This window comes from Aquarana catesbeiana, linkage group LG07, assembly GCF_042186555.1.
Source record: "Aquarana catesbeiana isolate 2022-GZ linkage group LG07, ASM4218655v1, whole genome shotgun sequence".
NCBI lineage: Eukaryota > Metazoa > Chordata > Amphibia > Anura > Ranidae > Aquarana > Aquarana catesbeiana.
Genome location: NC_133330.1, coordinates 173872856 through 173886332, shown reverse-complemented (window position 1 = coordinate 173886332; position 13477 = coordinate 173872856). Strand labels below are relative to the sequence as shown.

The 13477-nt window shown below is 43.5% G+C and overlaps 1 protein-coding gene across 2 annotated transcripts in view; it reads right to left on the bottom strand.

The window, feature by feature from the left end:
* Positions 1-4617, bottom strand: part of CDC73 (cell division cycle 73) — a 247593-nt gene extending 242976 nt beyond the window's left edge. For both annotated transcript variants that reach the window (XM_073592885.1, XM_073592886.1), the window contains exon 1: positions 4388-4617. In XM_073592885.1, coding sequence (XP_073448986.1) covers positions 4388-4518 — 131 coding nt within the window. In that variant the 5' untranslated portion in view covers positions 4519-4617. The remainder of the gene's footprint in view (positions 1-4387) is intronic.
* Between the last annotated feature and the right edge of the window lie 8860 nt (positions 4618-13477).

The window sequence follows — 13477 nt, the reverse complement described above, 5'->3', positions numbered from 1 at the left end:
TAAAATTAATGGATTACTATTTTCATAATCGATTAATCGGCCAGTAACATAATGGGGTTAAAAAAAAAAAAAAAAAAAAACCAAAATGAGCCCTTTATAGTACAAAAAGAGCAAATAATCGCTACTGTAAATATTACTTTCACAGTTCTACAGTAGAAAAAATAAACCCCTTACAGTAGTGATTATCTGCTTTTTTTTTGTACAATAAAGGGCTAATTTTAGTTGTTTTCACCCCATTATGTTACTAAACGTCTTAGACCTGGTTCAAATCTATGTGTTTTTTTTTTTTATGCTTTTTGCATAAACGCACTACAGTTCATTTACATGGTTTCCTATGGGGCACGTTCACATCTATGCTTTTTTCAACCGCTGCGTATTTGGAAAGGGTCAGGGACTTTTTTTTTAACGCAAAATGGTGTTTTTTTGGTTCAATATACTTAGATGGAGAAGCTGCAGAAAAGCATGTAATGCGTTTTTGCACCAATTTGTGTTTTTTAATCAGCCCAACAACAAATTGGCCAAAAAAAAAAAAAAAAATGCAAAAACGCAAATTGCACAGCAAAAAGCACTGCAGAAACAGATCAAAAGCAAACTGCCTAGGTGTGTACCGAGCCTTATGCTGGCCACACGGATCAATTTTCAGACGAGAATATTCAGACGAAAAATCTTTGTACATTTGCTGAATGAAAGAATGTTGTTTGAAATTTTCACTTATTTTTAAAATGAATCTAAATTTCTGAACGAAAACCAAATATACTGTCTGAAAATTCCTTTGACCAAGAAGTTTTCTATTTCCGAATTTTCCCATCATTGTGGTTGAAAATGAACGTCGATTTGACCCCACTAATGATTAAAAAAAAATCGAACGACCGTTCTTAAAATGACATTGGTTGTTTACTTAAAAAATTTGATCTCTGAGTCTGAAATTTACCAGATTCACCCTCTAATAGTATATGCAGTATATCTCTTCTAATAGTATATGCAGTATATCTCTTCTAATAGTATATGCAGTATATCTCTTCTAATAGTATATGCAGTATATCTCTTCTAATAGTATATGCAGTATATCTCTTCTAATAGTATATGCAGTATATCTCTTCTAATAGTATATGCAGTATATCTCTTCTGTCTGTTTTTCTCAGAGTGGATTCGATATTTTGCTCCCTAACCATATAGTTGGTTATTTATATTTACCACTGCATAGAGATATTTAAGAATACATTAAAAAAAAAAATTTAAACTTTACATATTAACTAAATTATACACAATTCTTTTTAAGGTTATTAACCGATTAATCAAAACAATAATCGGCCAACTAATCAATTATGAAAATAATCGTTAGTTGCAGCCCTAGTGTACACCCTCACATATATCAAGTGAAGTGACTGGTCTCAGGTCACACACAGATGGAACAAATCCTCCTACACAAGTTGCACCTGTTTATCTGCAGCTGTCTTTCCCCTACATCCGTTCAAAGATTAGAATTTCTCAAAAAGCAGGGAGCTGAAGTTACATCAGCTCCGAGAGCTGATTGTATAGGAGAGACACTCCCCTCCACACTGCAACAAAGCTGAGGCTGTCAATCTTCTGGAGCTCTCTCCCCTTTCACCTTTTTTCTCTTGGCATCAGGAAAACTTGTCAGAAGTGACTCATACTGTTAGAGGAACGAAGCAGCAGACAAATTACACCTGGTGCTCTGGATTGAGACAAGTACACATCATAGAGGGATATGCTTTGTTCATATTTCATGTCTGAGGTTTACAATCACTTTAACAGCTTCCCACCCAGCCACTGCACATTGAATGGCGAAGCTCAAACCTGGCCGTTTGAGTGGACGTACCCGTACTTCCCTTCAAAGTATGTCCCTCAGACAAAGCACATCACAGATCAGGACATGGGCACTGTGATTGGCCCACATGGTGGCTGTTTCCAATCACAGTCTTCACACAGTGTAAACAGAGACACATGCCTCAGTGTCAGCTTTCCCCACTGAGGAGACGTGACAGTTCTCTGTAACTGATAACTTTAGTGTTCACTTACAGAGATCACACAGATTGCAGCCATCCCCACACAGTACACCAAGCACCATTGTCCCTGTCCAAATGTCCCATCAACATCTGTACCAGTGTCCCATCAACATCTTAGTGTACCAGTGCACAAAAACATCTGCAATAGTGTTGGTGAATCTAGTGGATCTTCAACAACTGTCACAGTGTACAAAAACATCTGCAAAAGTGTCATGAACCTAGTGGATCATCAACAACTGTCAGTGGCTGCTGGTGAATGATCAACATCTGTCCCAGGGCACAAAAGCCCCACCAATATATAAAAAAATTGAACGTTTTTGTTTATAGTGCAAAAAAAAAAAACCCAGTGGTGATGAAACATACCACCAAAAGAAAGCTCCATTTGTGTAAAACAAAAAAAAAAAAAAAAAAAAAAAAATTAGATAAGTACAGTGTTGCATGACTGAGTAATTATTCAATATGCGACAGCTCTGAAAACTGAAAATTGGCCTGGGCAGGAAGAGGGTGAAATGCCCAGTGTTGCGGTGGTTAAGCTTATATTGGATTGTCAAAAATAACTATTGTATGTACTGCTATTACAATACTGAGGTTATACCATGAAAGTGTATGCTGTGCCATAGATTTCTGTTAAAGAGGAAGTAAACTTCCTCTGCTGACATGTACCTATAGATGAGTCTTATTATAGGCTCACCTATTGGTAGTGAACATATCTCCTAAAGGTGCGCCGTTTAGGAGATATTTACATTACATGCAGCCAGTGACATCACTGGCGCATGCACTCTGAAGGAACGGCCACGGGCGCTGTTCCTTCCGAGCGTCGTGAAGTGATGTCCTCGCGGCTCCGGCCAATCACATACCCGGAAGAAACTCCGGGGGAAATGTCAGCCGTCTCCGTAGTGTGCGGGTATATCATAATGAGCTAGTATGTGATGCTAGTGTTCATTAAGCCTTTGTCTTGCAGGGTTTTATTTTTTATTCTTTTTTTTCCCCCCCAGAGTTTACAACCTCTTTAAGGGCCCATTTACAGCAAAAGCCTCGCTGAACGCACAATCACTGCTGTGTGTGATGTGGGGCAGTGCTGATCCTGGCACTTCATACTGTTTACCTTTTTCCACTCCATTTTATTGAAATGTCACAAACAACATTTCAATATAGATCTATTCACCGCAGTGGTGTTGCAATACTGGTGGGTCCTGTTGGAACCCACTACACTGAAATAAGAAAATATTGCGAGCACTACTTTTTTCAGCAATCACACCAAAGAAACGCTGTGGCGTGAACTGTCACCGTCAGAAACAAATCATTTTGCTCTGTCTATCCATCGCAGCTATGCTAGAAATATCTGACAGCAAAGCCTAAACACAACTAGTGCGAAAGGATCCTAACCGGGTATACTGCGTTCGCCACAGAAGAAAGCAAGTTAAGGGCTGGAATGTGCAGTCCCTCACATTCTGGTGACAGCCCATTCATTGGAAATGGACTTCAATAAGCACTAGGAACATGCTAAAAATGCCCTGCATTAACAATTAATTGGCACCCACACACGTCTTACAATTGCTGTGCGTTCAAGTGTGATGCAGGAAACGTGCACAAAATGCGTCTTTCCCAGACCAATGTTCTGCTGTGATCATAACCTTAAGAGTAGGCTCTCATTAGTTTGAGCAGGAACATCAGTGGTACAGCAGCTCATCTATTTCAATTGGCTTCTGTACCCACAGGTAACGTTCCAGAACCTCTCTCAAAAGTCTGCCGCAGGGACCATATGGTGCTTCAGCATTATGTGGTTTCCCAATGCATTGGGGGGCATTAGGAATGAATGGTACCCCTGCGGGTCTACTAAAAAGCAGCACATTTAGCCGTAGGGTCAAGGAAGCATTATTTCGCAAACGTTCCCGACCCGCACATATGTGATCCTAGCCTAAACTGCCATGTGCAATGCTCAAAAGGATTGTGATGACCTGCATCTGACGTGCGTTCCAAACCCACCTCGTATGCAGAAAAACAAGGCCAGTACACAAGATCCCTCCTGAAATCTGAAGCTGCTGATTACATCTGCTGGATGGTTGCCATTGTCCTAGAGAGCACAAGATGAACATGTCATCTCTGCTGAGCTCCAGACTCCTCCATCGTGTCCTACTAAAAGCAGAAGGACCCTTAGTCCCTACCGATCCCTACACACTGGAGCAAAGGAGCAGACCCTTGGACGCTGTAAGCTCCATCTCATATCACGACCAACAGCTGTACCTAGAAGAACAGAACTGTGTAAAAGATGGATCGTCCGTCTGATCTCCTCATCCCACAATCTACACAAGTCACTGTCCATGCAGGAGCATGAGTGCGAACCCCTCCGCCCTACTCACCCCCAGATAACATAATTGGTCTTGACGTTTTTAGGCCAGGAGAACTCTCCGAATATAACTTCATCGCCTTTCACGTTTATTTCTTTCTTCTGGATATTGTACTGACGCAGAACGCTCAGCACGTCCGCCATGGTGGCCTCCTTCGGACTGCCTCGGCCACAGCAACGATCCTACCAGATGAGCTGCCTAGCGACGCACGGCACGTCACCCCGTGACGTTATCGCGTTACAATAAAAAACGTGGGTCGGCTAACGTGATGCCAGGTTGTGCGAGGACCTCGCTAAAGGGCTGTCCAAGATGGTGCCTGAGACAAATGTTGTATAGTGTTCTGGCTGAACGCAAACCAGTGACGCACGGTACGTCATGCCGTGACGTTAACACGTTACAGGGTCTAAGAGTGTGGCTGCGGACCGAAGCTCCACGGTTAACAGGAAACATGTGGTGTCCACTCCACTTTTTTTTTTTGTGAACTTTAATGTCACAAACATTCAACGGACACTAGACACAACTTATGGAAGTACGGCTTACATGTTTCCTGTCACATCTGCATTTCCCTAGCATTGGTGATCAACCTGTGACCCTCCAGCTATTGCAGAACTACAAGTCCCATGAGGCATTGCAAGCTGCTTTTTTTTTTTTTTTTTTTTTTAATTTAAAAAAAAAAAAAAACATTGCAAGCTGTTGACAGTTACAAGCATGACTCCCAAAGGCAGAGGCATGATGGGAGTTGTAGTTCCCCAACAGCTGGCGGGCCGCTGGTAGAGCACCCATAGCCCTATGGCAGTGATAGCGAACCTTGGCACCCCAGATGTTTTGAAACTACATTTCCCATTTTGCTCAACTACACTGCAGAGTGCATGAGCATCATGGAAAGTGTAGTTCCAAAACATCTGGGGTGCCAAGGTTCGCCATCACTGCCCTAAGGTATCTGACTGCTGACAAGCTCCACTCTCCACTGGAATCACATAACCTCCACAGTTTTGTTTTTTTAATCAACTTTAACCCTTCCACTGCCAGAGCTGTTTTTGTAGACATGTTTAACCACTCCAGGCCATTTTTTGCGATATGGCACTGCTTTACTTTAACTGACAATTGCGCGGTCGTGCGAAGTTGCACCCAAACAAAACTGAGGTCCTTTTTTTCCCACAAATAGAGCTTTCTTTTGGTGGTATTTGATCACATCTGCAGATTTTTTTTTTTGCGCTATAAACAAAAACAAACAAAAAAAAAGTTTGAAAAAAAAAAAACTATATTTTTTACTTTTTGCTATAATAAATATCCCAAAAAATTTTTAAAAAAAGTCTTCATCACTATAGACCAATATACATTCTTCTATATATTTTTGGTAAAAAAAAAAAAAAAAAAAGGTCAATAAGCGTACATTGATTGGTTTGCACAAAAGTTATAGCGTCTACAAAATAGGGGATAGATTTATGGCATTTTTAATATTTTTTTTTTTTTTTTACTAGTAATGGCGGTGATCTGCGATTTTTAGCGGACTACGACATTCCAGCGGACAGATCAAACACTTTTGACACTTTTTTGGGACCAGTGACACTTATACAGCGATCATAGCTAAAAATAGACACTGATTACTGCATAAATGTCATTGGCAGGGAAGGGGTTAACACTAGGGAGCAGTTAAGTGTTCCCTAGGGAGGTGTTTTTAACTGTGGGGGGATGGGACTGACTGGAGGAGGAGAGAGATCGCTGTTCCTAATCACTAGGAACAGCAGATCTCTCTCTACTTCCCTGTCAGAACAGGGATCTGTCTGTTGTTTATGTTGACAGATCCCCGTTCTGTCTCTCTCAGGAGCGGACATCGCGGCCACCAGCCAGGCGCATCAGCTCTGGCGACGCCTGCTATATCCATTAAAGGGACCGCCGTACCGGTACAGCGATTTGCGCAGCCGAGCCATCCTACTGCAGTGTAACTGCGGCGGCTGGTTGGGAAGAAGTTAAACAATCTTTTTGGGCCTGAAGATTGCATAAACCCCCCAAATATGATATTGATTTGAAAGACGAGCAACATTTTTTTTTTTGTCTTGATATACGAGCAGTAGTTTTACTGTAAAAACAAAAGAATTAAACAATGTTAAGGAGTCCGGTGTTCATCCATGAAAAGCCGATGGTGTAGGGTATACAGTACAGCGCTGAATGTGGCCAGAGGTTCGGGGGGTGATGGTCGCTCCCAGCGCTTCCTGGAGACACTCAGAGACACTTCTGGCTGGGTGGTGCAGACATAATGTGCGTTCGTAGCACCCAGAAGTGATCTCAACAGTTCCCGAGTGTCTCCAAGTTCTATAGGAAGCGCTGGGAGCCACCATCGCCCCCCAACCTCTGGCCACATACAGCGCTGTATACTGTACACCAGCGGCTTTACTGTGCAGCTTTACATGGATGAACTCCAGACTCCTTAACATTGTGAGTGTAATTCTTTTTTTTTTTACATTAAAACTCTGATTCTTTTTTTTTTTTCTCAACACAGAGGTACAGTACAGTATTCCTATTACAGTAATGTACAGTATTAATGAGCTTTTGCTCATATTTTGATCATTTTTATATGAATAATCTAGGAGTTGTGGAGAGAGGTCAGCACCAAAGAAAAATCATAACATACAAACGTACCAACATCCCTGAAGATAGTAAGCAAGAATTGTTGAGAATGGGACTTCAGAGGTACTTCATATTCAAGACAGAACAGGTGAATAATATAAAAATATAAATCATTTATTCAAAAAACACAAAAAATGATAAAAATATGACTACAGTTACAATCATGGTCCTGGGTATGCACACCTAACCTAACCCTGACCACATGAGAGAACTGAAGTTACATATATGTTGTTCCTACGTCCTAAAGTTTCAACATGTTTCGCCAGGATGGCTTCATCAGGAAAAGGACGGAGGCATTCAATCAATAAATGTTAAAAGCAGCAAACTATGCACAACCTTAGGTGTATAAAGAAAAAACAAAAATTAATACATCACAATACAAAAAGAAAATTTTAACAAGTGTAATAGTGAGAGTCCCTGTCACTGTGAAAAGGGATGGAAAATGGACACAGAGTTTGCATGTCAGGTGACTGCAGTGCTACAAAGCATAGCTTTGAAAGAGAGAAAACTGTCTTGGCAGCTTTCTCCAGATTTTGGTATTCGGTCATGGGGCTCTGTAGTTTGGAGATTCCATAGTGTCTTGGGTGGGACGAGATCTCCAACCCTGTGTCCAGACTTTGTAGATTACCAGCAGGGTGTGTGCTCAGGTGAGCACAGCACTTATAATGAGGGTATGGGAAGACCTCATGGCTCCCAGTTGGAGACTGCTCCACACCCAGAGAAATAGGAGGTCTTCGGGAGTCAGAGGGGCTGCAGGAGGCAGCCAGAACGTGTGACTGCAAGAGGCAGTGGAACGACCTGAGGACTAAGGCCAAAGCAGAGCTGTGGGTGCTAAAGTGAAGCCATCCACATTGAGGAATCCTGTGGTCTGTGTGACCAGGATAAAGAGCAGAGGTACTGCTAAAGAGAGCCAGGTGGGCTAGCATTTTCTATTGTGTTTATTTGCTGGAGATGAACCCCTGCGTGGGAACCCTTTATGTTACGGACTTTTATTTGCCTTTTTGATAAAAATGGGCTACCATGCCCTTAAATATAGTTCCTGACTGGCTTGAATCACTGACAAACGCATCTGCCACGAGAGCTAATGGTCCCCGATATTACACAAGGTATAACGCTGCACATACATAGTTCATATTGTCCACCAAGAGAAAAAAAAAAAAAAATACCCCAAACGGAGCCCAACCCCCATACTTTAATGGTAGGTCCTGGAGTGAGCTCAGCTGGGAGGAACCAGGACAACACTGCTGCCTAAATCCAAGACCAGTCAATAGGGTGTCAGACTTCCTGTAGGAAGGGATGTGGTTTTAGTTTGATCGAGCAGATAAAAGTGCAACAGTATCTGCAATAGGTTATGCATCTAAATGAAAATGAATCTTTTTAGGGGTGGAAAGAGCACCAGTTCATAAACAAAATATAAATGAACTGTATTCACCACACTCCTGTAACTCTGTGAGTATAATAGTATCTATACCAGGAGCTCATGCGGACAGGAAAGCCAAAAAGGGCGTTAGTGTGATAGATAGATCGATCTATCTCAATTGACGCCATCTACAGAATCTAAAAAGACATATAGACCCCCATCAGACACTATACTGTAAGAAAGTCCTCAAGCTTATCTCTATGGTTTCAGAATACATAAATCAAAAAAACTACTCACCTCAGAGTAACTAACTCTTGAACTATTCCAATCTTTCCCAGACACCAATACTGGAAAGATACATAGGGATGGCAGGGGATCAGGAAGCCAGATTTCCAAATGGAAAAGATGGCTAAAATCGATCTCTACAACATAAAAAATGTCCTCATCAATACAGAGTCCATTAGAGTCCCAAATGAAGATACAATCAATCTCAGTGCCAAAAATGGGTAATGGTTACCTTAAAATCCAATCGTGTAAACTATGAGCTCCCAGGCAGGTTCAAAGGTATCTGCACTATGTGGGATTTAAATATCCCTCCCCGTGGCTCCAAATAAGGGCGTGTGACTTCACGCCGCAATGGTGCCCCACGGACGCAAAGGGGGAGGCGCAAGCATCGCAGACTGATACCCGGAAACCGGAATTGATGACAGCATCCAGTTTTAAGTCTAACAGGGCAAAGTGCAAGCCGTGCAGACAGCATTGCAGGACAGCTTTGCTGTCTTGCACTAAGAGATGTAATATGTAGCCGGAACGCCGCAGAGGACTAAGCACCTCAAGGCGGGCATGCAGTGGGACAGCACTACCCATAAGGGCAGATTGCTAGTCCTAGTACACACCCTTGGGCGTCCGTACTGGAGTCTATTGACAAGGACCAGAGTGGATCCAGGTGGAGTACGTGTTTGTCTTGGGAAAAAAAAAAAAACCCCAACCCACAAAAACCCTCGGGGAAAAAGCCAAATATGGTCATGCATGTGCATCACACTTATCAGTTCGCAATCAGCATAAACAGTAAATTATCATAAATACACAATTAAATTGAATATAACACTTGGTTTACATTTCACTTACTGTTTGGTGGTCAAACAGCCAGCAACACCACCTCAAGGACAGCGACCAGGCACAAGCCAGAATGCACACATACGGGATCACAAGGGACTCCGATGGGTGTGTGGAGTGGCATGGAAAAATGACGTCAATGACAAAATAGATAAATTGTGATGAGCAAAGCCTACATTGCAGAGTAGCTACCCACAAACCAAGTACATGCCCATCAACGAGAGGCACCTGTCACAGGAAGGGTTTGTAGCTAATCCCCTCGTTGATACCAAGGTGGCCTGCAACGTATAGATCCATCTAGTCTCTAACTGGAGAAGCTTGTTATCAATATCCCCCCCACATTCATGTTGAGGTAGGTGTTCAAGGCTGAAAAAACCAATGGACTTGAGATTGTAGTTATGGTACAATCCCACATGATGGCTTATAGGTGTCTCCATTTTGTGTTTAGAAATCGGAGATACATGGTCTCTGATTCTGCAAAACAGTGCGTGCTTCGTTTTTCCCACACAAAACGCTCCACAGCAGCATTTCATTAAATAAACAGAGGCAACTGACTGACAGTTGGTTCTGTACTTGGGAGTCCAAGTGTTATTATTGGGAAGCTCAATTCTCCTTCCTGCGATAATGAAAGGACAAAAATTGCATTTGCCACATGGATACTTTTTTTTACATTAAAACTGTGATTCTTTTTTTTTTTTTTTCGACACAGAGGTACAGTATTCCTATTACAGTAATGTACAGTATTAATATGAGCTTTTGCTCATATTTTGATCATTTGTATATGAATAAATGCTTGTGAAACAAACTATCTGAGTTTCTATTATTTCTTATGGGAAAATTTGCTTTGATATAAAATTGCTTTGGATTACAAGCATGCCTCTGGAATGAATTATGCTCACAAACTAAGGTATTACTGTAGTTCCAATTTTTTTTTACACGATATTACCGCAAAGGTCTAGGAAACGCAAAATTTCAGTAAAAAATACACTAAAATGAATGAATTACCAACATTTTTTGTAACATACAAAAGATGAGGTTGCACCGAGTAAATAGATACCCAACATGTCAAACCTCAAATTTTCGTGCACCTGTGAAATGGTGACAAACTTCTGTAACCTGTATTTTCTATAGGCAACGCTTCAAAAGCCCCCTATAGGTCATCAGTTTAGTGTTACAGAGGAAGCCTGGTGCTAGAAATATCGATCTTACTCTCGTGTGTGCGGCAATTCGCTCATGCACAGTAGGAAACCAGCTTTGAAGCCACACGGCTTCACTGCAGGTTTCCTTTAGCCAAGATACATTGGCTAACTGCTGGATGCCTGGGCAGGTAAGTTCCCTAATAGTAAAAGTCAGCAGCTATTATAGCTAACAGTATTGGTAGCAGCGGATTTTTAATTTTTAGAGGGGAAGGGGGGATTACTCCTCTTTAATCTGCATGTCTCCTCTATGCTCCACTGATGCCATGCACTCCCTTGGGGTCTGTCAGTGGGGGGAGGGGTTAGTATTTGAGGGGGTTGGGGGTCTGTCAGTGAAGGGAGGGGGTGGTATTTGAGGGCTGTCAGTGGAGGAAGGGGGTAGTATTTGAGGGAGTTGGGGGTCTGTCAGTGGGGGGTGGTATTTGGGGGGTTTGGGGATCTGTGACTGGGGGGGTGGTATTTGAGGGATTGGGGGTCTGTCAGTGGAGGGAGTGGTATTTAGGGGGTAGGGGTCTGTCAGTGTTAGGGGGTAGGGGTCTGTCAGTGGGGGAGGGGTGGGGTTTGGGGGTCTGTCAGTGGAATGGTCTGGCCGTGGGGGTCTGTTGGGGGGTGACAGTTGTGGGGTGGTAGGGGAGAGGTCGGTAGTTGGGGTGTATATCAGTGGGGGCAAGGGAGTAGTTAGCGTATGTCTGTGGGGAGCGGGGGAGAGGATCGGGGTCTGTCATTGGGAGCAGGGATTGGTAGTTGTGGGGGTCTATCAGTGGCACCCCTCCCTCCACTGACAGAACCCTAACCCCTCAAATACCACCCATGCCCCCCACTCACAGACCTCCAAACCCCCTAAAAACCACCCCTCCCTCCACTGACAGACCCCCCCCCCCACTCACTGACAGACTCCCACAGGGGGTGCCTTGCTTCAGTGGAGCATAGAGGAGACATGCAGGGTCTTTAGACCCTGCATGTCTCATTAAAGAGAACCTCTGAATGAATAATCATCACATAGGGGACTTTTTGTCCCCTATGTCAGGGGTCATCAACCCCCGGGCCGTGGCCTGTTTGCAGCCGGGCCGCAAAAGCTGCACTGTCTGACGAGCGGCGGTAGAGCGAGCAGAGAGATGACATCATCTCTCACTGCCTGCCCGCATCACCGCTGTTCCGTTCTCACAGCAGGGCCGCTATACTGAGGCGAGCGAGCAGAGAGATGAGATCATCTCTTACCACCCGCCTGCACCAGAGTGAGAGCAATATTTCTAGCACCAGGCTTCCTCTGTAACACTAAACTGATGACCTATAGGGCAGGGGTCATCAACCCCCGGGCCGTGAAGGCTGCACTGTCTGACGAGCGGCGGCGGAGCAAGCAGAGAGACGAGATCATCTCTCACCAACCACCTGCATCGCCGCTCTTCCACGCTCACAGCGGGGCTGCTATAATGCTGGAGGTGAGGTGGGGGAGCAGAGAGCTGAGATCATCTCTCACTGCCCGCCTGCATCACTGCTCCTCCACCGACCCAGCGAAGCAGAACACCAATACACTGCTGGAGGTGAGGCAGGGAGATGAGTTTACCTCACACTACCCCCCCCCCCCCCCCCCCATTACCGCTGTTCTCCCTCACTACCCACTACTTCAGGCTGGCCTCTGAACTAATGCACGCACCTGTGCTGCCACCACTGCAGTGACAATCTTCGACATGGCAAATGACAAGCTGCATCTGATGGCAGGTGACGTGGTAAGTGACAATCCAAATCTGGTGGCAGGTGACGTGGCAAGGGACAAAATGCATCTGGTGGCAGGCGACGTGACAAGCTGCATATGAAGGCAGGCGACATGGCAAGTGACAATCCGCATCTGGTGGCAGGTGACGTGGCAAGGGACGAAATGCATCTGGTGACAAGCGACGTGGCAAGTGACAAGCTGCATCTGATGGCAGGCGACGTGGAAAGTGACAATCTGCATCTGGTGGCAGGTGACACTCTGGCACATTCTGCATTATGGTGAGTTAAACTATTATATATTACAATGTAATAATAGAAATAATGTGCTTCAATCATCCTGACATCATATCATTGATGGTGCTGGGATGATTGAAGCGCCAACACCGGCCATTGCCCTGATAAATCGCCCGCGAAAAGCCGCATACACCCCCCTCAGGGCCTTGGCACAATTTTCTTCAACAATGCCGGTCCCCGGTGCCAAAAAGGTTGGACCACTGCTATAGGGGGCTTTTGAAGCATTGCCTGTAGAAAATACAGGGTACAGAAGTTTGTCGCCATTTCACGGGCGCACGAAAATTTGAGGTTTGACATGTTGGGTATCTATTTACTCGGTGCAACCTCATCTTTTACATTTTACAAAAAATGTGGGTAATTTATTGCATTTGTTTTCCCTTTAATCCCTTTAAATTCACTTTAGTATGTTTTTTACTGTAATTTTGCGCTTCCTAGACCTTTGCGGTAATATCGTGTGACATAAAAAATTGGAACTACAGTAATACCTTAGTTTGTGAGCATAATTCATTCCAGAGGCATGCTTGTAATCCAAAGCAATTTTATATCAAAGCAAATTTTCCCATAAGAAATAATAGAAACTCAAATAGTTCGTTTCACAAGCATTTATTCATATACAAATGATTAAAATATGAGCAAAAGCTCATATTAATACTGTACATTACTGTAATAGGAATACTGTACTGTACCACTATTTTATTCTCTAGGGTGTTTGCTTTCAGAAAATATATCATATTTGGGGGGGCGGGGATATGTAATCTTTAGGCCAAAAATGATTTTTTAGTCTACAAAAACTGC